The 26,838-nt window shown below is 39.0% G+C and overlaps 1 protein-coding gene across 2 annotated transcripts in view; it reads right to left on the reverse strand.

Moving 5' to 3' along the window:
• Nucleotides 1–26,838, reverse strand: part of SLIT2 (slit guidance ligand 2) — a 418,221-nt gene that overhangs the window by 69,853 nt on the left and 321,530 nt on the right. For both annotated transcript variants that reach the window (XM_003411373.4, XM_064286010.1), the window contains 8 exons: nt 25,512–25,655; nt 23,695–23,861; nt 20,337–20,469; nt 14,283–14,351; nt 10,864–10,935; nt 10,275–10,346; nt 8,084–8,155; nt 4,689–4,852 (listed from right to left, as the gene is read on the reverse strand). In XM_003411373.4, the coding sequence (XP_003411421.1) occupies nt 4,689–4,852; nt 8,084–8,155; nt 10,275–10,346; nt 10,864–10,935; nt 14,283–14,351; nt 20,337–20,469; nt 23,695–23,861; nt 25,512–25,655 (893 nt within the window). The remainder of the gene's footprint in view (nt 1–4,688; nt 4,853–8,083; nt 8,156–10,274; nt 10,347–10,863; nt 10,936–14,282; nt 14,352–20,336; nt 20,470–23,694; nt 23,862–25,511; nt 25,656–26,838) is intronic.

Here is a 26,838-nt window from a genome sequence, read left to right on the forward strand (position 1 = left end):
TGGTCTCAGGCTGATGCAGACTCTGGTTTATGTGGTCCTTTCTGTGTCTTAGGCTCACAATTACCTTGTGTCTTTGGTGTTCTTCACTCTTCCTTGCTCCAGGTACCACCAACCTTTCTGTTAGTAGCCAAGTACTTAACCCTTTGGGACTTAATCCAGGGATTCATAGGGACTTACATAGTCTGTAAATTAACAAGTCTCAGCTCAACTATTCCTGGCAGACCTGGAGTAGATTCAGTGATTTCCTATAGTGCTGCTCAGCTCCTACACTTCTGCTTGTCCAAAGAGCAGCTTTAGACACACTTGCATCACTAAGCATGTCACAGCCACCCTTTGCTAACATGATTTCTTCTTCTGAGCTCCTGTAACAACTGCACTGTCCGGTATGATAGCCAAGAGCCACATGTGCCTATTTAAATTTAATTAAAATTATTGTTGTTAGTTTCCATCGAGTTAATTTTGACTCATGGCAGCCTCGTGTGTTACAGAGTAGAACTACTCCATACATTATTCTTGGCTGTAAACTTAACAGAAATAGATCACCAGGCCTATCTTCCAAGGTACCACTGAGCGGGTTTGAACTGCCAATCTTTAGGTCAGCAGTCAAGCTCAAACCATAGACGCTAAGTAGAGACCTGGATTAAAATTAAATAAGATAAAAAATTTAGTTCCTCCATCACACTAGCTACGTTAAGTGGTTAACAGCTACCATATTGGATAGTGCAGTAAAGAACATTTCTATCATTGCAGAAAGTTTGATTGGGTAACACTGATCCAGACCAATTTTCCCTCAAGCCTATTTCCATTCATTATACCCTAAGTACTTGAGATGCTATAGCATTAAATGAAAAAAGTCAAATTAGTTATATAAATCTGAAGTTAAACATTTATACAGGCATGTATGGTGTCTTTGGGTGACACAAAGGTTAAGCACTAACGGAAATGCTGGCAGTTCGAACCCACCCAGAGATGCCTGAAAAAAAAGGCCAGGCGATTGGCTTCCACCATAAGTCTGAACAGACTCAGTGGCAACTGGCTTGGTTTTTGGTTGGTGTGACTGCATGTTTGTATGTATATATGTACTGCACTTTTGAGAATGTTTAATAACAATGTAAACTATGACTCTAAGAGTGAAATGTAAGTATGCATCTTTTCTCAAATTAAAATAAACATACAACCTTACTGTTGAGCCAATTCTGACTCATAGTGACCCTATAGAACAGAGCAGAACTGCCCTGAAGGGTTTCCAAGGAGTGGTTAGGGCATTAGAACTGCCGACCTTTGGGTTTGCAGCTGAGTTCTTAACCACTGAGCCACGCCAGGGTACCATCAAATCTTTTTTATCAAAGAAATAGCTCTTAAACTATAAACTTTAAGAAATACTGATAATCACCAACATTCTTCAAACTCGAGTACTAATATCCCTGGGCACAAATAGGTATAACAGAATCAGCCTGCAGTTTCTCGGTTTTCCCGTGTAATCTTCCTAAAATCAATCTGCTCAATAAAATGCCTAAGGGTAAGGTTTTAAGCTAGTGTCTCTTTTCCTACTTCCCCTTCGACAATCGTCTCTCCCTGGCTTTACAAGAATGATGTACCTCTCATCCCATCAAAAATGTACGATGGCTACTGCCCCAAGGACATGGCTGGGGTCACAAAAGAACAATTTGAAATACTGGTTGTTTGCAAAGGATCTTGTTATCAACCCACCAAAATTCCCTTCTATCTCATTATAACTCCCTTTATCTCATTAGAAGACTCATTTCCAATAATATTTTCCTTTCACTTTTTAATAAAGTGTTAAAATTTTGATAAACAATTATGCCATTCTGATCAATAAAGCACTAGTATTAATAGCAATAATTTGATTCAGAATTAGAAAAAAAAAACAGTCTTTTTATGGCAGGGAATGTAAACACACAAATTATACACTTGCTCAACCCTGGTGTAGTGGTTAAGAGCTATGTCTGCTAACCAAAAGGGTCGACAGTTCAAATCCACCAGGCGCTCTTTGGAAACCCTATGGGGCACTTCTACTCTGTCCTATAGGGTCGCTATGAGTCAGAATCGACTGATGGCAAAGGGTTTGTTGTTGCAGAGAACGATGACATTCTGTGGGGACTGGAAATAGGGATTCAAGAAGCATAGGAGTTTGGGGGACAAGAACAATGTAAAACATCAAGAAGGATATTGTTTTTGTCTCATTTAAACCCAGCTGTGGTATTCAGATTCCACCAAATGCATTTAAAAGAATAAATGAAGGGTGCTGTTTAAAAATGGGAATACTTCTAATGCTCTGAAAATTACATCCTTTGCAACCATTTACGCCTATGAAAAAAAGCAAGCAAACAAAAACCTAGATCTCGGTTTAAAAATGTCTGTGGGAGTTTTTGCAAATCCCTTCTTTTCTCAAATCATGTAGCACATCACATCATATTTTCATTAGTGTTTTAAAATGATATAATAATCAAATTAAAAGCTAACTGTTCCGTATATTTCTATAGTGATCTCTAATCACATAGGTGTACGTCACTATTGTGCTTTCAAAATTCATATATAAGTACTCATAGTATAAACTTAGAAATGTATCTACCTTTGTAAGGCTTGCAAACATTAACTATAAGTTATTGGAAACCTGTAAATCACTAGAAAAGTATTTAGAAAATTTCTGAATTAAGACATAAAAGCACGTGAAATATGTGGAGAATGAACAACAACCTTTAAGTTCACTTTGATCCAGCATATTGTGACAAAAGAAAACATAACATAGTTAATCTCTGTAAACTAGCCTTGAGACATAAATTTAAAAAACCTCCATAATCTCTAAGCTTGAAGAGAAGATGGGACATTCACTAATGGGCTAATGATAGCCTTTGACATCGTACTGGGCTTTATCATGTGAAGTCAAGGTGAGCATTTTACATATAAACCCTGAATTCCTGCTCACTGAGAAAAGGCAGAGAACAGAATATCACCCTCCTGACTGTGATATTCTTCAAAGAGGAGACCCTGCCAGAGGCTGCAGCTGAGACTCTGCCCTCAGCTAGCAATGAGGGAGCTCTGCAGAGTTCGAACCATGGCTAAGCATTCTTCCTGAGATCACTTCTTAAAGGTTAATGTCTGATGTCTAAAGATTTGGACTCTAACCATTGAATTGACATTGTAATTGTTAATTCTGATTCTCTGGTTCTAAATGAATGCTGTGAGGTCTTGCATGCCTTAGCCATGACTACTTTGCAATAAACTGAAAGAGTTTATGCATGTCAAACCTGAGCATCTCTCTACTAATTTCTAAGATAAAATCCTACACGACATTGACCGTTAGCTTCTGTGTGAGGCAGTGTTCTAAGGGCTTTGGGTACATAAACTCATCCCATCTGAACAAAAGCCTCTGAGGTAGGTACTGTCATCATCTCTGCTCACAGATGAGATAACCTAACTGTTAAAAAATTGAAGCAGAGATTCAGCTCCAAACAGGCTGGGCTCCCACTGTGCAGTATTATCTACTTAAATATGTTTTTCCTACTTAAATTTTCAACTATTGAAAGCTGACCTTTTCAGCTAGCTTGCAAGTCTTGGGAGGGAAGTCCAAATCAAAAGCTTCTCTATGTTCCACAATACTTAGGATTTAGTTGTACACATAAAATGTGTTGGATAAACATTTGCTGATTATACATGAAGACTTGTCCATAATCTCTCTCATCTATCTCATTAATAATTATGAGTGGTTCTCTTGAAATATCCACAAATTAAGAAAAAGGGTAACATTCTGATTCAATTTTTAGTAAGGATTTTAAATCCATACATTTGCACATGAGATGTGAAAAGATACACAAAACAAGTTTAATAATGATTATCTCGGGTATTATGATTAGTGGTTAATTTTATTTTTTCTTGCAGGAGTATCTTTTCCCTGTTCTTAACGTTTTCCTTTTTTCTAAATTTGCTATAATGAACACTTCTGCTCTTGTGATAAGAGACAATACCAAAACAACAACAACAACAAAAAAAACCCTTTGCTGTCAGGTCAATTCTGGCTCACAGCGAATCTATAGAACTGAGGAGAACTGCCCCATAGGGTTTCCAAGGAGTGGCTGGTGGATTCAAACTGTCTTTTGATTAGCAGCCAAGCTCTTAACCACTGTGCCACCAGGGCTCCAAGAGATAATAATGGTTATTAAAGTACTATTTAGAATTCACAAATACGTAAAAGGAAGGGAGAGAAAGGGGCAGAGGCAAGCAAGAAACAGGGACATCAACACCAAGTCTGCAGCACGTGAGGCGAGTCGGAAGGTTTGGCCTGGACACTTGGGAGGGCCCATTCCTCCTTACCTGGTATCAGGAAGCCACAGGGCTCCGGCAGCCCTAGGAGTAGGCCACACATTCAGACAAAGCAAAAGCAAAATAATGTCATTGTTAGAGACTACAAAAGGGATTTCCAGAAACCGGGTACTCTGGATTTCTTCTCACATTTTGTAGAAAACCTAATCACTTCCAATGGGCACTTTTGGAGATTCATTTGAGAAGCCTATGTCTTTACTTGGGCACCTGTGGTAATTCCAAGCACAAGTGGAGTCATTTTATTGAGCTTTTCAGCTATACCTCTGAACTCTAGGGCAAACTGCTTTTTCTTTTTTAAACTAACACAGTGATTTAAAACAAACAAAAAACAGAAGTAAAAACCATACCTTGGCATGTAAATTTTTTGGAGGGAGTTGTGAGCAATAGTTTATCGGCCATTTCTCCTGGGCCAGCACAGCGAGCAATTCCTGGTTCTTTATATTCCGACTTTACCCAGTCTGATAACCACTGCATGTTACAATCACAGTAAAGAGGGTTGGCTCCAATTGCTCTGAAAAAAAAAAAAAAAACAAAACACCACCACAAACACATACACACACATACAGAGTATTGTTATTTCCTAAGGGAACGTAACTCAAAGTGATGCTCAGTAGAAAATTCGCATACATTTATTGAGGCTAACGATAAAGAAGAAAATTGAACACTGGGTGTTCCCCATTTTCCTGAATTACATTCATTTGTTCATTTGGCATTTAGTGAGTTGTCACCACTGCCAACACTTGCCTGGGCTTTACAATGTCTCTTTACATTTGCAGCGAGAGGTTTACATTGGTTTGTATGCAGACCCTAAGTGCAGATTAATACCTCCTTCATTAAACAATTATTTACTGAGAACACAATCACTAAGCTAGGTTTTGGGGACCCGATATAAATAAGACACTTTTTTTAACTCCAAAGAACACAATAGTCTGCAGAAGAGATTAAGATAGGTCCATATATACAAATGGAGCCCCGGTGGCTCAGTGGTGTAGAGCTCGACTACTAACCAAAAGGTCAGAAGTTTGAATCTACCAGCTGGTCCTTGGAAACCCTATGGGGCAGTTCTACCCCGTCCTGTAGGGTCGCTGTGAGTTGGAATTGACTCTAAGACAACGGGTTTATGTACATAAATAATTTTCATTAGAAATGTTACAGCAGAAGTATTTACAAGATGACTGTGAACAGAGTGACTAAGTTCTCTGAAGTGGGGAAGTTGGTGGTCTAACAATGGGAAACTACATAGCTTAAAATAGGGTTCAGTTAACTGGCTGGAAAAGGGTGTTTCTGGTAAGGAAGGCCAGTAAGTGCTACGAGTCAGGATAGATTCAATAGCAACAGGTTTTACTGGTTTTAAGTGCAAAGGGAGAGTGACATACAATTATAAAGATACTTAAAATTTAAAGTTAGCGCATCACAGCTTACGTGGACCTTAAAGTCAGAATAGACTTGACGGCACTGGGTATCCCTTTGCAAAGCCTTTGGTTTTAGAACTAAAGCAGTAGTAAAAAAAAAAAAAAAAAAAAAAAATTTTTTTTTTTTTTTTTAAAGCGGTAGTAGCCATAGCAAAAGTCACTGAGATAATGGCTCATGTTTATTGCGCCATTACCATATTCAGAAGCAGGGCTAAACCACTTACACAGGTTATCTCATTTTATCTTAATAGCAAATCTGTGAGGCCAATACTATTATCAGTGGCTTTACAGATTAAGAAACTAAGGTCAGGGAAGTCCACCAACAGGCCAGTAAACTTGCCAAGCTACGGTGCAAGTAGGAGCTGCGTACAGCAGCATTTTAAAAACGAGTTTTGATTCAGAATTTCTCCTTAATAGCTTCTAAGTCTACGGGCTAAGAAAAAATTAATATTTTTCTTTTATTAGGCAACCCCCCAAATGTATCTGTAAAACCACAGTACTTTACACTGCAGCAGTTGTAATGATCACCTCCAACACCAAATCGGAATGCACTCTGAGTGTTATGTTCATATGTCCGTCAGATTCAAGCCCTTCCTCTAAATTAAAAATGAGCAAAATAATGTTTTTGAGTCATTTGATCTCATCTGAACTGACAGTTGCTGAGTCCACACTATGCCAAGGATTGAATGGGGGCAGAACTCTTTAAGATCTATGGAGTAAAAGACAAATGTGTAAATGAAATAGGCAGCAGAATAGAACACCTGACAGAAGCAGGTGCATGACAAAGAACGTTCAGATGGTTCTCCTCGTGGAGGAGGGGTGTTACACAGGCACAGCCCTGCTCAGCTGAAGCAAGGCAAGTTATGCGGCTTTTTCTGATCTGTCAGCCTAATATGAGCAGAACAGTCACTTCCTTCTTTATCCTGCCTTCTCTGCCAGGCAGGTACTAAGGTCCCTCACCCCTAAGAGAGGAGACTCATTCACATTTTTTTCCTTGAAAATGATAGCCATGGGGTTTAAAAAGGAAGGGACTGATGTCTACTTGGAGGTGGGTGTTGGGGCTCAAAGATGAAAAAGCAGAGGTCTTGCCTATAGGGCCTTCATAGTTTAGTGGAAGTGATATGAATAATGGGCACCAAACAGTCTGGTAGACAGATGTACAAAAACTGGTGTTGATAAGAGTCCTAGCTTGGCTGCGAATGGAAAGGTTTGCGGTTTGAACCCACTCAGCCTCCCTGCAGGAGAAAGATCTGGCGATTTGCTTCCATAAAGATTACAGCCAAATAAAACCTATGGTGCAGTTCTACTCTGTCACATGGGCTCACTAGGAGTTGGAATCAACTCGATGGTACCCAAAAAAAACAACATAAGGCAAATTCAGAAGTAGCATGATTGATGATTGACTATTGACTCCCATTCTCTGCCCATATCCCTTTCTCAATTTTCTAAATTTCTAATCTTCTTGGCATTTGGTGGAACATGGAGGGGCAGGAGAAACCAGAAGGGGATATGGAAGACAAAAAAAAAAAAGCCTGCCACCAGGAGGCACCAAACTTAGCCTGGCCCAAGAAGGTTCTAGATTCCAGGGCTGCTCCTAGAATTTCCTTCTGGGTTTGCCATGGTCTAAACATTACATCTTGTAATAATGGAATCCCACTTGGTTTGTCACAATCTGAACATTACAACTTGTAATAATGGAATATCACTTTGACACAGTTGAATTTTTTTTGGACTCCATTTATCATGGATAGCAGAGTTTTACTGTACTCCCAGGAAATATGAAGGTACACCAGAGGGTATACGAGAGATCAGAAAGGAAAAGCATTTTACCCAATATGAGGGTTTGGTTGTTTTGTCCTCCCAGACTAGAAGACATTCAATGCAGAGTTAAGAACTATGTCTAATTTAGTTTTGCATGGTACCTGGCTCACAGTAGATGATCAGTTTGAGCATATCAGGATAGACATTATAAAGGAGGTGATACTTGGGATGACTCTTGGAGGAGTAGGGTTTGAGCAGGTAGAATTCAAGGGGAGCTGTTATTCCAGAATCAGAGCTAGGAAAGTTAGGGAGCCACGTTTGTAAAAAGAGACACTTAGCCAAGCAAAGAAAACTCAACTAATGGAGGGAAAGGACCAGAAAGGTAAGTTAAAGCTCTATTTTGTAGGGCACCATATTCTAGGTTGGAATCTTCACATTTTTTTTAAAGAAGAAAACAACTGCATGTTACGATGTTACAATAAAAGGAGTGGCAGAGGGCTGGTTCTTCTAAACTCACTTTATAGGGACAGTCTGACCTCCAAGCCCGGATTTATGAACTAGGTACTCACAGGTGTGACAGCGCAGAAAGATCATTGAAAGCACCTTCAGGCACAGCCGAAATGTCATTTCCATGTAAAGAACTAAAAGCAAGAAAAATAAAAATTAAATTTCCTGTTCTTCAGAGTGTGTAGGAAAATTCCCATGCATGTATGAGACTTCAGTTTACAGTATTTTAAATCAGTGTGGAAAAGATAGTGTAGTCAATAAATAGTCTTGGTACAGCTGGATATCTATTTAGGAAACCAACAAGTTAGTTTTGATTTCACAGCGTACACATAAATACATTCCAGATTAAAGAACTAAATTTAAAAATGAAAATAAATAAGTATTAAAAGAAAATATAGAAGTGCTTAAAAAAAAAGAGTGGGATGGAAGACTTTGAAAAGCGCAGCATAAAACCCAGACATCATAAAGGAAAAAACTGACAAATGTTGACAACATAGAATAGATTCACATGATAAAGATTTCAGATAAGGCACCAAATAGGAAGTATTTTGCAACATATATAACATGTAAAGGAAACCCTGGTGGTACAGTGGTTAAGAGTTACACCTGCTAACCAAGAGGTCGGCAGTTCGAATCCACCAGGCACTCCTTGGAAACCCTATGGGGCAGTTCTACTCTGTCCTATGAGTGGGAATCGACTCGACGGCAATGGGTTTTTGGTATAATATGTAAAGGATTCATGCCTTTATAAAAAGACCTCCAATATTTTAATAAGGAAAAGACAAAGTACCCAATAGAAAAATGAGAAAATGATATGATCAGACAACTCATAGAAAAAGAAGCACAGATGCTTAATAAACAAAATATACTCAAATGCTCTAGTAATTGAAAATCAGATTACAACAGGGATGGAAAATAATTTTCCATCATATGGACAAAAACGAAGGGATTAATAATATTTCACCTTTGCAAGAGTGTTTGGGAAAAGGTGCTCTATTTAACAGTTAGGAGCCCTGGTGGCACCATGGTTAAGCACTTGGCTGCTAACTGAAAGGCTGGCGGTTTGAACCCCCCCAGCAGCTCTGCAAGAGAAAGACCTGGTGATCTGCTCCCATAAAGATGAAACCAAACCTACTGCTGTGGAGTTGATTCTGATTCATAGCGACCCCATAGGGTTTCCAAGGCTGTAAATCTCTATGGGAGCAGATTGCCACGCATTTCTCCCTTGGAGTCACCGGTGGTTTCAAACTGGTGGCCTTTCAGTTAGCAGCCAATCACTTTGCCCACTGTGCCACCAGGGCTTCTTGTCCATAAAGATTATAGCCTAGAAAACCCTATGGGACAGTTCTACTCTGTCACATGAGGTCGCAATGAGTTGGAATTGGCTTGATGGCACCCAATCACAACAACATTAGATAGTTGGTAGGAAAATCTCGTTTGGTCGACAACTTGATAGTTACTTTGGGTAACCGTCTAAGATACTTGACAATACCTTCCCACCTGAAATCATGGCTAAAATGCTCGCCTGTGTGCACCAAGAAGACTGTAAAAGGTGCTCATTAAAGCACCATATAGAATAATGAAAAAATTAGAATTTAACCAATGATAGTGGAGATGAAAATGATTAAATAAATTATGATTCCTTCATCCTATAGAGTACTCTACACAATGAAAAGATTGAGGAATATCTCTATTAATGGGATGGTCAGATTCCAAAGCACACTGTTAAATAAAGACGGCCAGAAATGGAACAATAAATGATGGTTTTGAAAGTTATTTGGCCGTGTGCATACTTATGTCAATACATAAAGACAAATGCATATAAAAAAGGATGAGAACATGTCAAACTGTTACCTGGTTTGCTCAGGGGAGGGGTGGGAGATTAAGGATTTCAGATTTGAAGGGGCCCTTTCATGTACTTAAAAAGCAATCTTTTACAACAAAAAGAACTTAAATTTTTTCTGTAGCTCCTTCAAAATAAGTTGGAACTACGAAAAACCCATAACTTAATGTTATATACTGTCTAATAAATGACTACAGCAATATGACCTATAAAAGAGAAAGTTCAGTTCTCCAAATCCACGTTTCTTGGGCAATGATACAGTAAAACACGATTTTCCTATTTCCAAATCTACAGTGAATCTCTAATACACATATCCTCAAATACCCATGAATTAATAATGCAGTTCAATTATGAAAAATACAACGTTTAGATCCCCTGGAAAAAGTGCCATTTTATTGAAAGATGCTTACAGTAACCGAAGAGATTTCAGCCCATCGAAAGTTCGGGGAGGAATACATCTGAGACGGTTGTAGCTGAGAATCCTGAAACCAGACATAAACCAATTAGATTTTCTCAGGCATCCAAAAATCAACAAATGCCATTTTTTAACACAATGCAGTTAAGACAAGAGTTATTTTTGCATCCTATAAATGAAGAATATCGATACATAATATATATTTCTTATCTTTGTGGTGTCTTGATAATGCAATATATTTATTTGTTTTCTAGCTACGGCTGAGAATACTTCCCTCTGTGAGTTCCTGCACACCTCTGATGCTTCAACCATCATGTCTGGTAGGTGACTTTGGATTTCCCCTAACCCCACCACACACGTAACTTAATATTTTACTTTTTTGTTTTAAAGAACTCAACATATTTTGTAATATTTGTATGTATTTGTTTGTTTACTAAGGTTTTATTAGGCTGTTTCTCTCAACAGAATTTATGTTCCACAAGGGCAGAGGCTCTGTCTGGTTAACCAGGAAGATCCAATGTCTTGAAAAAAAGCATTTTGTCCAGTGAATGAATGAATACTCAGTAGCACGTTTTCACACTCACAAGGTGAGGAGCTGGGTCATGTTGCTGAAGCTCTGATTAGAAAGCGTGCTTATTCGGTTGTTACTTAAGTCTCTAAAAAGAAAAAGAAAAAAAAATTGAGTCTAATATTACTACAGAAATGAATGACTATTAGTGATTCTTAGAAAGAGAACGCTCTCTTTGTTCATAGCAGTAGCAGTATTAACAAAAAGCAATTATCTGAAAATAACAAAACACTGGACTACCACCGTGGTAGATCATATTTTTATTTATAATTATTCACTCCCCAATCTTCTGATATCAGAAATGACCATAACACACAACACACACACACACATAAAACAGACAAACAAAAAAAACACTGCCGTGGAGTCCATTCTGACTCATGGCAACTCCATGCGTTACAGAGGAGAGCTGCTCCATAGGGTTTTCTTGGCTGTAATTTTTCCCGAAGTACATCTTCAGGCTTTACCTCTGTGGTGCCACTGGGTGGATCTGAACTGCCAACCTTCAGGTCAGCCGTCCAGCACAAACCATTTGCACCACCCAGGGACCTTGAGGTGTAAGAAACAGTGGCAGTCCCACTTCAGAGCAAAAGCTTTAAGGTCAAACTCACATTTCCCATAACCCTCTCCTCCCTCTTTCACCAACTGAGATGTCCCGAGGAGTGCCTGATCCATGAGCCTGGTCCCAGAGTGAAGACAGGTGGAGCCTACTCACAACAGACACATTTCAAGAATGAAACATCGGTACTTTGGCCTTCGGCAGAGTCACTGGCACTTAGCAGATCCTCAGTAAATATTTGTTTAATGAATTACAAGTAAACGAGACAGATGCGGAACTTCACCAAGGTGAAATGGCCCTTCATAGGTTCAGTTTTACTATGGGTCGTAATTTATATTTATATATTTTTAATTCACTAATTTTTCTCTGAAGCAAATGCAAAATTTGTGAATAAGTGCAAAATTCAGACAAGCTAAAATTTGTCCATTCTTCTGTGAAATTTCAAAGTATCAGTAAAATGCAACCATAAAATTATGACGATTGTATAGGAACCTTATAAGGAGCTTTATAACACATCTTCTTAACTCGAGAAGTAGTATACTTAAATTAAAAAAAAAAAAAATTATCTACATAAGCAGAGGAACCCTGGGTGGTGCAAATGATAAACTCACTCAGCTGCTAACCACAAGGATGGAGGTTCAAGACCACTCAGGGGCACCTCAGAAGAAAGGCCTAACAGTCTACTTTTGAAAAACCAGCCCCTGAAAACCCCATGGAACACAGTTCTGCTCTGACACACCCAGGGTCCCCACGTGTCGGAACTGATTCAACAGCAATTGCTTAAATCAGCAGAAGTTACTTGCCTACAGTTGTACAATGAGTCACTGGTAAAAACATTTTTGGACCCACAAATTCTCATTTTTCATTTCTAACCAGTGTGCAGTAATCACATGTTGTCCTACAAATGACCCAATTTTGCTCAAGTGACTCCTTCAGAAACTGCAGCAATTTAACCGTTTATTTAACAGAACAAAATACATCAGTTCTTGCTGCTATCAAATAAATGACTAGACACAGAACCAGGCATCTTGGGGATATTCTCTTCTTCTTAATTCAATCACCCTGCCATTTAAACATTGCTGGTGGAGTAGTGGTTAAGTGCTATGACTGCTAAAACTAAGAGGTCGGCAGTTCAAATCCACCAGGCGCTCCTTTGAAACTCTATGGTGCGGTTCTACTCTGTCCTATAGGGTCGCTATGAGTCAAAATCGACTGGATGGTAGTGGGTTTTTTTTTTATTTATATACTTTCTATGGAGCCAAGGTGGCAAAGTGGTTAAGAGCTCAGGCTGCTAACCAAAAGGTCAGCAGTTCAAATGCACCGGCCGCCACTTGGAAACCCTATGGGGCAGTTCTACCCTCTCCTATAGGGTTGCTATGAATTGGAATCAACTAGACAGCACACGCAACATATACTTTTCTACAAGATTCTTGGTTTTCCTGTACTTTAAAGGAAACTTGAAAAGGATAAACAGACGTTTTACTAACTTCAATCTGCCTAAAGTCTACATTTGAAAATGGAATGTTTTCTGCTACTTAGGTTTCTAGAATTCACTAATTAGGCATTAAAAACAAAGAAAAAACTCCAAAAAACCAGCTGTCGTCGAGTTGATTCCAATTCATGGCGAACCCATGTGTGTCAGAGTGGAAGTGCCCTCCATAAGGTTTTTTCAATGGCTGTGCTCTTTCTTAACCGTTTGTGCCACCCAAGGACTCCAATTAGGAATGTGGTTGATGTCATTAGTTGCTCTCCTGTTGATTTCAACTCATAGGGACCCCACGTGTGCAGAGTAGAACTGCTCTATAGGGTTTTCATGGCTGTAGCTTTTAGGAAGCAGATCGTCTTCAGAGGCACCTCTGAATCGGTGCAAACCGCCAACCTCTCAGCTGGGAGCTGAGCAGGTAACCATCTGCACCACCCGGGGACTCCCTCCAACTAGGGATAAACCTGCTTATTCTAGAAACACTCGCAATCCGCCTATTAAGTCAGTCATATTTATTCCAGAGCCAGAAAGACTTAAACAAAAGATAACTTTTCTGCCTCGACATCTACTATTACGGTCCATTTTTTTTGCATTCGGAAAAGTTTTATCAATTTGCCAACAGGGCTAATCTTCAAGTGTGACACTGAATGTAACAAGACTGAAACTATTTTTAAATACTGTTTATATAACCAGGTCAACAAACCAAAAAACCAATTTATAACTTCAAGATGGTTAAAACCATTTACGTTAGCGGGGAAAAAAAGGAACGTTATTTTAGGAGGTCACCAAACAAAACTGAAAAAAACAAAAGCCAGTATTTTGCAATTCATATTCTGAATGTTGGCATTTTTGTCTATTTTACTTAAATACTGCACACAGAGATATGGATTTTCTCAAATAACTTTTAATACTGAATACTGAAAGCTCATGGTTTACTTAATGCTTTATATAAGAGTCTCAAATCTAACAAATTAAATTTATATTTTCAGTAAAGTTATTATCATCTAGCATCTTTTACTTAAAGTCAAGAATAAAGTATAAAGACCTTTTTTTCCTATAATTTTCCCATTGACTTGTCATAGTCTATATTGTTAGTAAAAGTATCCAATTTTACTGTATTTCTCTAAATTTTCTGACTATTTAGACTTTATCATATTTATACTTCTTTGAACAGAAGCAGGCCTTTGCCTAAGACACTCTGCCACCCGACAGGTATTCAATGAACATGTAGCTAGTGATCCAGGACCCCAATGAGCAGAAAGGGCAGCACCTAACTGTAAATGATTTATATTATCTGAAAGGTCTGCTAAGTTTCACGCCCTTTGCCATCCCCACTTCATAAAATAGAGTACGAAGTCAAAGTCTGAAAAATGTAATTTAACGCCTTACTCACATAAGTGTTAAATGTTTGTAGTTAGAGAGTTCCTTGGGAATCAGTGTGAATTGGTTCCCATCCAGATACCTAAAAAAAAAAAAAGAAGGTGCAATATTATCTTTTTATAAAATCACAGTAGTATCTCATAATAAAATAGCCGAATAACACTTTGCACTCGGTTGAGACAAAGAAGGACTGGGTAATTTTGCCTTAAGATGTCATGTTTCCAGCTTGGATTGGTATTTAAGTACAAGAAAAACACTGCTGTCTAATCCAGCCAGATTATTTTGTAGATCATTGAGGGCAAATTACAAAACCAAGGAGAGACTGGTGGTTTATCTAATAAGGCACGGCAAGCATCCAGCCATTTGTGTGTCAGCAAGAAGATCCCAATTAATTCAATCACCGTATTTTTTAGTCTGGGTATGCTTGTAATCATGAGGACATAATACCACGAAATGCATTAACTAGTAACAGAACCTTGCCCCTAAGGGAAAGAACACTGCTCACTGCAGAAAAAAGTATCAATAAACTGAGTAAATAATAACGGATGGTTTTAAGGAGATACATGGGACTTTGAACATAAACAGATTTAAGTTAAAAATAAACATAGGTTTTACTGCCGTACGTCTGCTTGATAATTTATTTTAGCAGGTTTCCTAGAATATCATGGATGTGTCGCATGTACAAATATAGCATACATATATAAATATAATGATCAAATAACCACATATAAGTAAATTTGTCCTTTCTGATTAGTCAGGGAAATAATTAGAAAATGAGTAGGTTTTAAGAAGATCTGGCAAGACACAAAAACAAGTGAATACCAAAACCGAACCAAACCAAACCCGTTGCTGTCGAGAGGATTCCGACTCATAGTGACCCTGTAGGACAGAGTAGAACTGCCGCATTGGGTTTCCAAGGCTGAAGCAGACTGCCACATCTTTCTCTCATGGAGCCCCTGGTGAATTTGAACCACTTGCCTTTGTTAGCAGCTCAGTGGTCAACCACTGCACCAGCAGGGCTTAGTTAAATCAACGATGATACAAAAGAAAAAGTATCTCCTGCCAAAGCTGTTGCTTTCCATAGTGCAGATGATGAAGGATACAAGTATCGTTTAGCAACTTGGGCCATCTGGGTAAAAATACACCCACAACAATTTTGGCACAGTGGACATGTGGCCTTTCCTACCCCAATATTATGGCCAACCTCAAGATCTAAGGTTGACCCGTTCCCACGGGTGTCGAGTCAATTCTGACGCATAGCAACCCTACAGGACAGAATAGAACCGCCCCACAGAGTTTCCAAGGAGTGCCTGGTGGATTCAAACTGCCGACCTTTTGGTTAGCAGCTGTAGCACTTAACCACTATGCCACCAGGGTTTCCATCCAAGGTCGAGGTTGGTATTTTTGCTGGATAGAGAAGTAGCTGAGAAAACCATCATATACCACAAGTTGTCAAAATACGTGATAAATATTTGATTAACAATCAGGCATACATTATGACTTCTTAAACCACCACCAAACCCACTGCTGTAGAGTCGATTCCGACTCATAAAAAAAAAAAAAAAAAAATTTTTTTTTGTTTTGACTCATAGCGACCCTGTATCTTTTGATTTCTTCTTTTCCTCTAGCGGTTCTTCTTGCTAACACTAGAGGGCAACACAATCCCATATACTTCAGCTCTCTCCTTTTATTCCAGAAAACATCATAGCAGAAGACCAAAACGATTCAGAATATGTAGTATGGATATTTACATGTAAAACAATCTAAGAAGAAATTGTATGGAAGTTGTTAAAAAATAATGGGTACCATTTGTTCAAACATGCCCACTAATACATACTTATTTTTGCCAAACTCTTTAATAATTTAATATAATACAAACATAAATTTTGTCTAGTATGTGCATATATGTTATCGTTGAAGGGGTCCAGCTGTCTTGTTATGGCTCTAAGAATAAGCTCTCTGGGAGGTAAAACTTCAATTCACAAGAGATGAGTTAATATTTTCCTCATTTCTGTAAAATGCTTTCTTTAGAATAAAATGCTTTTTAAAAATAAATTAATAATTTGTAGTGGAACAGATTGAAGATCAGATTGTCTGACAGAAGAAACACATGGATGGCATAGACAGGACATGAATCAAGGACATGATGCAGTTTAATAATGGGATTTAATATATTTTTTAAATTATTTGATGGGAATTGGATCAAAGGGTTAAGGCGTGGGTCCAGTTAATATGGTGGAAAGGATTCAGCATCAAAAAGATATTCGTTCCATCTGAGACAGCTATGCTTCCAGCTAGGGTGTTCCTTGAACCAGTACTTTGCATACAGGATATTCTCCAAGCAGGCATCTAGCATCCCAAAACTGGAGGGTTAAAGTGCCCGTGTAATCTTCAGAAATGAAATACATACATCCATACAAGCATACACATACACTGAGCAGTAAGTCTGTTTTATGTCTACGTCCCTTGGTATGTGAAACACAGGTAACTGACATGGATCTCTAAGGTCTTGTGAAGTGCATTGCCTATTCACAGGGAGTGAGTCACCCGAAGACACTGTCACCTGTATGTGTGTGTATACATATCCCTGGTGGCACAGTGGTTAAGCACTTGGCTGCTAACAGAAAGGTCGGTGGTTTGGCAGTTTGAACCCACCAGCCGCTCTGCAGGATAAAGAGGACCTGTGACTCTTGTTAGCTGCCGTTGAGTTGGTTCCGACTCACAGTGAGCTTATGTACGATAGAATGAAATGCTGCTGGGTCATCCTCATAATCGTTGCTGACTGAGCCCATTGTTGCAATCACTGGGCCTTAATGATTACAGCCTCGGAAATCCTATGGTGAAGTTCTACTCTGTCCTAAAGGGTCGTTATGAGTTGTAATTGACTCAAGAGCAATGGGTTTGGTTTTTTGATGTATATATACACATGAGATGGACTGACACAGTGGCTGCAACAATGGGCTCAGGCATAACAATGATTGTGAGCGTGGCGCAGGACCGGGCAGTGTTTCCTTCTGTGGTACATAGGGTTGCTACAAGTCAGAACTGACTTGACCGTATATAACAACAAAAACAACAACATGTATGTATATGCGTATGTGTTAACTTCATTTCGGAAGATTGCATATAAATATTACATATGTATGTTGTTGTTGTCAAGTGCCGTCAAGTCGGTTCCGACTCATAGAGACCCTGTGCACAACAGAGTGAAACACTGGCTGGTCCTGAGCCATCCTTACAATCGTTGTCATGCTTGAGCTCATCGTTGCAGCTGCTGTGTCAATCCACCTCGTTGAGGGTCTTCCTCTTTTCCACTGACCCTGTACTCTGCCAAGCATGATGTCCTCCTCCAGGGACTGCTTTATATCTCTATCTCTATATATAAATTATATTATATATATTTATAAATTAGGTATTTACACACACACATATGCATGTGAAAGCTGGACAATGAATAAGGAAGACGGAAGAAGAGTTGACGCCTTTGAATTGTGGTGTTGGCAAAGAATATTGAATATACCATGGACTGCCAAAAGAATGAACAAATCTGTCTTAGAACTACAACCAGAATGCTCCTTAGAAGCAAGGATGGCAAGACTGCATCCTACATACTTTGGACATGTCAGGAGGGATCAGTCCCTGGAGAAGGACATCATGCTTGGCAGAGTACAGGGTCAGCGGAAAAGAGGAAGACCCTCAACGAGGTGGATTGACACAGTGGCTGCAACAATGAGCTCAAGCAGAACAATGATTGTAAGGATGGTGCAGGACTGGGCAGTGTTTCGTTCTGTTGTGCATAGGGTTGCTATGAGTCAGAACCGACTCAATGGCACCTAACAACAACACACACACATAAAGCAGTGCTAGTAGCTAATTAACAACTGCCGTGATTGGTAGCAAGCGAGGGGAACTGAAAACATTCAAGAGAGACCTTCTGAACATGTTGGCAAATGACTAAATTCAGATCCACAGAACTATGCATGATTTGAAATCAAGTTTCTTGAAAACTAAAGTGGCATCCTTTTGAACCTCATTAAAAAAAAAAAAAAATGAACCTCATTACATATGTTAAAATTGTGTAGGAACTGAAGTTAAATACGGTCTAGTTTATGATATTCATGTACACGGGCTGCAGTTACGTGAACTAACGTAGCTGTGTTGGGTTAAAATGGAGGCAAGCGTGTGTCTGGAGATCACGTTGAAACACTGCTGTGTTATCATTATAGCTGAACAAATGAAAAACAGCACCGAACACCTAAAAGTCATTTTATGTATTCACTCTCTCATTCATTCATTTTTAAAATATATATTGAAGGCCTATTATATGTCAGGAGCCCTGGTGGTACAGTGGTTTAAAGTTCGGCTGCTAACCAAAAGGTCTGCAGTTTGAATCCACCAGCTGCTCCTTAGAAATCCTGTGGGGCAGTTCTACCATTTCAAGTGCTGACAGTAGAAAATGACAAAAGACACATTTCTGTTCTGAAAGAACTTACAGTTTAGCGGAAAGAAACAGAATTAAATTGACATTTACAGTACAATGTGATATGGTGCAGCTTGGGAAATACGGTAACAGTGGATAGAGTACGGAGTTCATGGCAACACAGAGGAGAAACTCGTGTTTCCCTAAGTCTTAGCTTTTAAACATATAAGATATGGAAGAAAGCACGCTCTGCAAATAAAAGATATTTATGTCTAATCGAATAGGGACTAAGTGTATAAACCAACATAGATAACTTACTTGGATATTTAAGGTCTTCTGAAGTATACCATTTATTCACAGGGGATAATTTATCAGAAGTCATTGTCGTCTGTCTAAACAAAATTCTTTAGAATCCTGTTTGCAAATTATATTCTATGAGTCATTTATAAGTGTGGTGTAAAACCCTTAACAAACAATACCAAAGCTAATTCAGACTCTTTGGGAAATGGAGTGTGTGTGCGTTTTTCTTTTTCTTTTTCATTGCAGTACTTCTCAGTACCTTTATTATGCTAAGGCACACTGTAAAGCTCTAAGAGGAAATGATAAAATATAGGGTTTATCCCAAATTTATTTGGCATATGGGACTTTTCTCATGGAGCATCTTGCAGAAGTAATGTTCCACTGAATGCATGTTGGGAAATGTTGTATATTTGGTGTATTTACAATATCTAGGGTAATCAGTACGGCTGATTCTTTTTTTACCAATATAACCCCTGGGATAATATCTCACAGCATCCAATAAATAAATATCTGGGATATGGAAGAAGATGGTATACTCCTTACTTAAAAAGAGGAATTGGTCTTTTGGACTTGAACCATAGTCTTTTAGATCTTAATGGGGGTGGGGCTGATCATCTGTGACATTTTCGTAACTGATACTTAAACACAACTTACCCAGCCAAGAATACACAAGCATCTACACCCTTGGCACTGCCCACCCGCCTCTGGCTGATTCACATTGTCCATGAGGAATGGAATTAACCAGAGAATAAGCTGCTGGAGATAATGGGACATACATGTTCCATTCTACTCCCTTATTTCTACATTAACGTACTACATCCACGTGTTTGACATGCATCCAAGAGAGCCACTTGGAGTTTATCTTTTTGTCTGCTTGAAATCATGTGTCAAAACCAGTTGCTTTCATCCCCACGTGTGTTAGAGTAGAACTATGCTCCACAGGGTTTTTATGGTTGTGAACTTTCGGAAGCAGACCGTCAGGCTTTTTTTACGAGGCACCTCTGGGTAGCTTCAAACCACCAACCTGTTAGTTGCCAAGTGCTTAATTAACAGTTTATGCCACCCAGGGACTCCATGTATCAAAAAGGATTTAAACCCAAAAGAAATTCAGGCATCCACAGTCACTTCAGTATGGTGAACGAGCAACTTTGGTAAACTTGTGGCAGTATGGAATCACGATCTATTCTCCTTGAATTTCTCCTATTTCTAAAGCTCCCACGTGACCCAGCAAATCTCAGGGTAGTGCATTTGACCAGTGATAGCCTAGCCTCTGTTTGTGTCACCTCTAGCTCCCTTGGTATGTGAAACATTAATCGCTATAGAAAGGGAAAGACAACCTTTACTTACAGCTCAGTGACATCCCGTGGAATACCTTTCGGCAGGGCCTTCAAGCCCTTGTTGCTACATCGGACTACGGTATCCAAGCAAGTGCATTCCGTAGGGCAGCGAGAGAGTGGTGAACAACTATTATCATCGTTTCCTAAATCGCCAAAGGAAATACAAGAAAAAACACAGATCTGTCGCTTTAAAAGATGCTAGCAGGGGTTTTATGCCTTTAATTGAACTGAACAAACACAAGAGTCTTGAGTCACATGATCCCTTAGATATAAAGCAGTAAGAATCATTAAAATATGTATTATTTTCATAAAAAGGGATAAATTATACCTTTAATTAGAATGTATGTAATAAACATGACTATGGAGAAATCCTAAGGAAACTGGCAGGAAGAGACATAAAGAGACAGATGAATCTAAAGACAGGGCTCGACTTCTCTCTCCATTTACTGGAAATAATAATAAAACCTGCTCTACCTTCCCTACAAGGCTACTGTGAGAATCAAATGGGAGGATATGTTGTAGCTGTTGTTAGTAGATCGCGTTAGCCCCGACTCATGGCGACCTCAGGTATTATGAAACTAAACATTGCCTGGTCCTGCACCATTGTCATTGGTATGTTTGAGGCCATTGTTGCAGCTATTGCGTAGTGCCTCCCAACCTAGGGGGCTCATCTTCCAGCACTAGATCAGACAATATTTTGTTGTGATCCACAAGGTTTTCATGGGCTGGTTTTTGGAAGTAGATCACCAGGCCTTTCTTTTTAGTCTTAGTCTGCAAGCTCCACTGAAACCTGTCCATCATGGGTGACCTTGCTTGTATTTAAAATACCTACAGCATAGTTTAAGCATCATAGCAACAAACAACACACCATAGTATAGCAAAATGACAGATAATCTGTGGTGATGATATATACAGAGCATTAAAAAGTGAAAACTACTCAGACAGCTAACAGACACGTAAGGAACCGCTGAGTCAATTCTGCCTCATAATGATCCTACAAAGCACAGGAGAACTGGCCCATAGGGTTTCCAAGGAGTGGCTGGTGTATTTGAACTGCTGACCTTTTGGTGAGCAGCTGTAGCTCTTAACCACTGTGCCCCCAGGGCTCCCATTAGCCATTAGAGAAATGAAAATCAAAATTACAGTGAGATACCATCTCACCCTGACATTACTGCACTAACCAGAAAAACAGAAAATGACAAATGTTGGAGAAGTTTCAGGAAGATTGGAACTCTAATGCACTACTGGTGGGAATGTAAAATGGTACAACCAGTATGGAAAATGATACCATACCTCCTTAAAAAGCTAGAAATAGAAATACAATATGATTCAGCAATCCCACTCTTATGAATAGATCCTAGAGAAATAAGAACTGTCACACATATAGACGTATGCACACCTATGTTCACTGCAGCATTATTCACAATAGCCAAAACATGGAAACAACCTAAGTGACCATCAACAGATGACTGGGCAAACAAATTATGGTACAATCACACAATGGAATACTACACAATGATAAAAAATAATGATGAATCCACGAAACACCCCACAACGTGGATGAATCTGGAGGGCATTATGCTGAATGAAATAAGTCAATCACAAAAGGGCAAATACTGTATAAGACCACTATTATAAAAACTCAAGAAAAGGTTAACACACACAGAAAAACCATCCTTGATCGTGATAAGGGAGGGAAAGGGAGGGGAGGGAAGGAGGAATCACTAACTAGACAGTAGACAAGTGTAAACTTTGGAAAAGGGAAAGTCAACACACAATATACGGAAAGTCAGCACAACCAGACCAAGACAAAGCCATAGAAGCTTCCGAGACACATCCAAATGCCTTGAGGGACCAAGTTACTGGGGCTGAATGCTGGGGACCATGATCTCAGGGGACATCTAGGTTGATTGTCATAGCATAGTTCTTAAAGAAAAAGTTCTCCATCCTACTTTGGCGAGTAACGTCTGGGGTCTTAAAAGCTTGTAAGAGGCCATCTAAAATACATCTATTGGTCCCAACACATTTGGAGCAAAAGAGAATGAAGAAAATGAAAGACACAAGGAATATATTAGTCAAAGTACCAATGGACCACATGAACCACAGCCTCCACCAGCCTGAGCCCAGAAGAACAAGATGTTGCTCAGCCACAACCACCAACATTTCTGACAGGGATGACAATAGAGGGTTCCAGATGGAGCGGGGGAAAAATGTGGAGCAAAATTCAAATTCACAAAGGAAGACCAGGCTTACTGGTCAGACAGAGACTGGAGGAACCCCCGATTCTGTGGCCTCTGGACACCGTGCTAACTCAGAATTCAAGCTACTCCTGAAGCCCACCTTTCAGCCAAAGATTAGAGGGGCCTATAAAACCAAGAACAACACATGCGAGGAATGTGCTCCTTACTTCAGTGAAGTATACGAGACCAAATGGTCAACACCTGCCCAAAAGCAAAGACAAAAGGCAAGAAGGGACAGGAAACCTGGATGAATGGACACAGGGAACCCAGGGTCTCAAGGGAAAAAGGGAGAGTGCTAACACTTTGGGAGGATTGTAACCAATGTCACAAAACAATTTGTCTATCAATTTTTGAATGAGAAACTAATTTTCACTGTAAACTTTCACCTAAAACACAATAAAATAAAAAAGGTGAAAACTATTATTTTTGTTAGAATTGCTAGACATACCAGATTCTATAAATCAATTGTTTTTCTTATTTGTAAATGATTGTTACCAAGAAGGGGGGCGGTGGTGGTTCACTGGTAGAATTCTCCCCTTCCATGCGGAGATCTGGGTTCCACTCATGGCAAATGAACCTCATTTGTAGCCACCACCCGCCTGTCAGGGGAGGCTTGCACATTGCTATGATGCTGACCAGGTTTTAGCGAAGCTTCTACACAGAGACAGACCAGGCAGAAAGGCTAGATATCTACTTCCAAAAATCAGCTGGTAAAAACCCTAAGGATCATAGCAGTCTGATCCCTAATTGATCACAGGGATGGCAAAGGACCAAGCAGCATTTTGTTCCCTTGTTTCATGGTGTTGGCGTTAGCTGGGAGCCAACTGGAGAGCATCTAAAGACAGCAGTTACTAAAACAGATGCAGTAATAAAAAATTAAAATGAAGCTACACAAATGGCATCAACCAATAGTTTGAAAACACTCAGAAACATGTATTAAAAGGGATCAAATGTGACAGTGCCTTCTAAGAATGCAAGCGGCTTGTTGCTAAAAAAAAAAAAAAAAAGCAAACACATATGACAATTATAAGCTGAACTGAATGATGAAATGGTATACGTCTGTACACAACAGCATCAGAATCGTTGTGTCAATGCCTGGGGACCAAACACCTGTTAGATTTTTCTTACCATCATCACAAGTGAAGTCTTGAATGGCAACATCCTGGATGGGAATTTCTTTTAGGAAGTACGGTTTCTGACATCGAGGATTTCCTGTTACAATTCTTTTCTTCCTAAGCCACTCTCCCAACCAGGCCAGGTAGCAGTTACAGTTAAAAGGATTGGCCAAGAGGTTTCTAGGAGTCACATGCAAATAATAGAGGGTTTAGCTTAGGGTTTTTCATTTCCTCACTTCTCAAACTCCCATGCTACCATTTCTTCCACACTATTTTTCACTCTCTTTCTATATTCCTATCCCCCGTTCATACAATCACACAAGTGTGCTTTTTTAGCGAAAATATTTATATTTGGGCCTTAAATGATAACTCTTTCACGTAAGAGAATTCTTCAAATAATTTCATGCAAAAAAAATATATAAATAAAGTGAAGGCAGCAATTTAGGGCTTATGCAGTGTATCCTGATGTACATCTCATTTGGAAATAATTTAAACTTGTCAGGGATCTGACTTGCTGTCAAACTTCCCCGCACTGATAATGCAGTCATTTAATATAAAGATGAAGGCTGATTACCTTATATTATTGAGTTTAACCTGACAACAGCTATTTCATTAATTTGTCATCTCCAGATTTCCATCTCTTATTTGCTCCAGAGAATAGGTTTCCCATCTAATCTGACAGCTGAGTTGATTAAATGCCAGTTATAAAAATGAATTGACTTCTACAAATCTCAATGCTTTCGGCATCTCGCCACTTCAGCACAAACCCATTGACAATTCCATTATTTATAAACATGCCATCTTTAATACGCACAAATTAGTCACTAGATGTAAAGTGTCACATTTTATGTGGAAAGAGGATTAAGTACTTTACCGATGGATGCTTGCCTGGAATGATTTTTGCAGTGACTGGAGCTATGTAAACTATGCTTTTTTTTTTTTTTCTTTCTAACTATATTTATTCCCTTCCCTCCCCCCACACTGAATTACCCCCCCCCCCAAAAAAAAACCCATTGCCGTTGAGTCGATTCCAACACTGAATTAGATTAGTATATTTGGATGTTACCATGACTGGAAAATCAAATCGGTTACATGATTAATAATTCCAGACACTGTTTGGTAAAAAAAAAAAAAGATACTGTCATACAAGAGGCCTGAAAATACATTCTTTGGAGTGTTTTTTAACTCTTTTCTGAGTTCCATCTACAGACCTACAAATGCTTTTTTTTTTCTTTATCCTCTGTCTACAGCCATGCTTTTGCCACATAAAATATTCTCCTGAGCAGGCTCACCTTATTTCTTCAATAGTTTGCTATTATCATAGCAAAGGCCCTCTGGCCAATAGGTTTTATTGTTGGTCTGGTCAATCTAACGTATCTCCTGTCATTGCAAATGATCCTTTTGAGCATAGCTGGTTGACGATAACCCCATCAACTCTCTTTTTATGACATTTATACTGAAAATATTCCAATGTGAGAACACTGGGGGAGAATCTACCGCATTTATTTATTTTTTTTGAGCACTATGAAGTCATAATAAAATGAAAATTCAGAAATTCACGCATGTTATTTGGTCACATTATTCTAAAAAGAACTGACTGAAAAATAATTTCTTGTTAAAAAATCTGCTGTAAAACAGTGGATAAAATTTTTCAAAAAAGCAAAATGAGTTTACCATGAATGAATTTATCCTTTTGTTTTTAAGACCTTAAATTCTTGATCACAATTTTATGAAACACCCTATAAAATATTAAGATGCTATTAATAAAATTGATAAACATAATATGCTGGCTCAAGTCATAGACCAATGAAGACAACTTTTCATACTTACAGAGTAGATAAGGAATGGAGCGTATCAAAGGCCCCTGGTGCAATTGTTGTAATCTGATTATCATACAGAGAAAGCAAGCGCACAGAACTCAGTCCTATGAAACTGTCATTCCCTACGCAGCTTATGCGATTGCTTCTCAACATCCTGAGGGAACAAAAGGGACACTGTTATGGAGATAAAACATAAGGCAATCAGTTTTGCCTATCTGAGGACCAAAATAATCTCTCTTGGCAAATGTGTAGCAGTTATGACTATTTTCTGAATGTTCCATGGCCATGAGGAACTGCTTTGGTTATGTTGAAAACCCTCTGCAAGAATCAAATGCTTGGAATTAGTCACTGACAATAACCCGCAGTTACAAAAGGCACGGTGAGCCTAGAATCTGACGGTGGACCTAGACTCTGATCTGATGAAGGTAGCCTGTGTTCCTTTGATGATATAATTTGCATGATTAAATTACGTCCTAATTCACCTACAGCTCTCTTAGTCATTGAAGCTCTGTGATTTGTGTATTCACGGTAGCATTACATTTGCAGTTGAACAGAAAGGAAAGAATCAATAGCCGTATATATGAGGAACTGAGGGCACCTCTGGGATTTACACGCCAAGCCCATGCCAAGTATGAGGTGGGGGAGCCAAATGTGACCAAACATCCCCAAAGCTTGCAGGGATTGTTTTATTTATAAAACGTGGCTGAAGCAACAGTAGTAGTTCCCAGCTGTCCACAGTGAAGTTGAAACACTCCTAGGTTTATCTGGAAGAAATTCTGACCGTGATTTCTTTTCTAGTCATCCTGGTTAACGGATTAACACCGTTGTCATTTCCTCTTAACTGCTAAGGTCTTGATTCAATTTTAAATTCTTAGTTAAACTGTTTACCCTTGGAGCTTAGAATAGGCAGGCAAAGCTGCAAATATCCCATGTAAAGACGGCTAGTTTCCAAATAGCTTATCCAGAATTGCTGAAGAGTTAATTTGTTTTCTTTAATTCTTCAAGACATGTTTGGATCACTTCAAGCAGACTGCAGTATGTAAAGAGTAGTAACAATAAGTCAACAACCAAGTGTTTCTTTAAAATTTTAGACTGCCCTATAATAAATAAGAAATACCAACTTTTGCATTCCACTACACCACAAGTAAGAAGAAAGGATGATGCCCTCCTTACCAAGCTATCACTTTCTGTTAGGAAGCAAACGTAGCACAGAAAAGTATTCTCATCAGCACTATCCTCTGTCATAAATAATAAAGAGCACTTGGTCTTCATCTTATCCAAGTCAGGACCCCTGGGAGGAGATGTCAGAGAAGTCGACAGGCAGACATATGCACCCA

This window comes from Loxodonta africana, chromosome 5, assembly GCF_030014295.1.
Source record: "Loxodonta africana isolate mLoxAfr1 chromosome 5, mLoxAfr1.hap2, whole genome shotgun sequence".
NCBI lineage: Eukaryota > Metazoa > Chordata > Mammalia > Proboscidea > Elephantidae > Loxodonta > Loxodonta africana.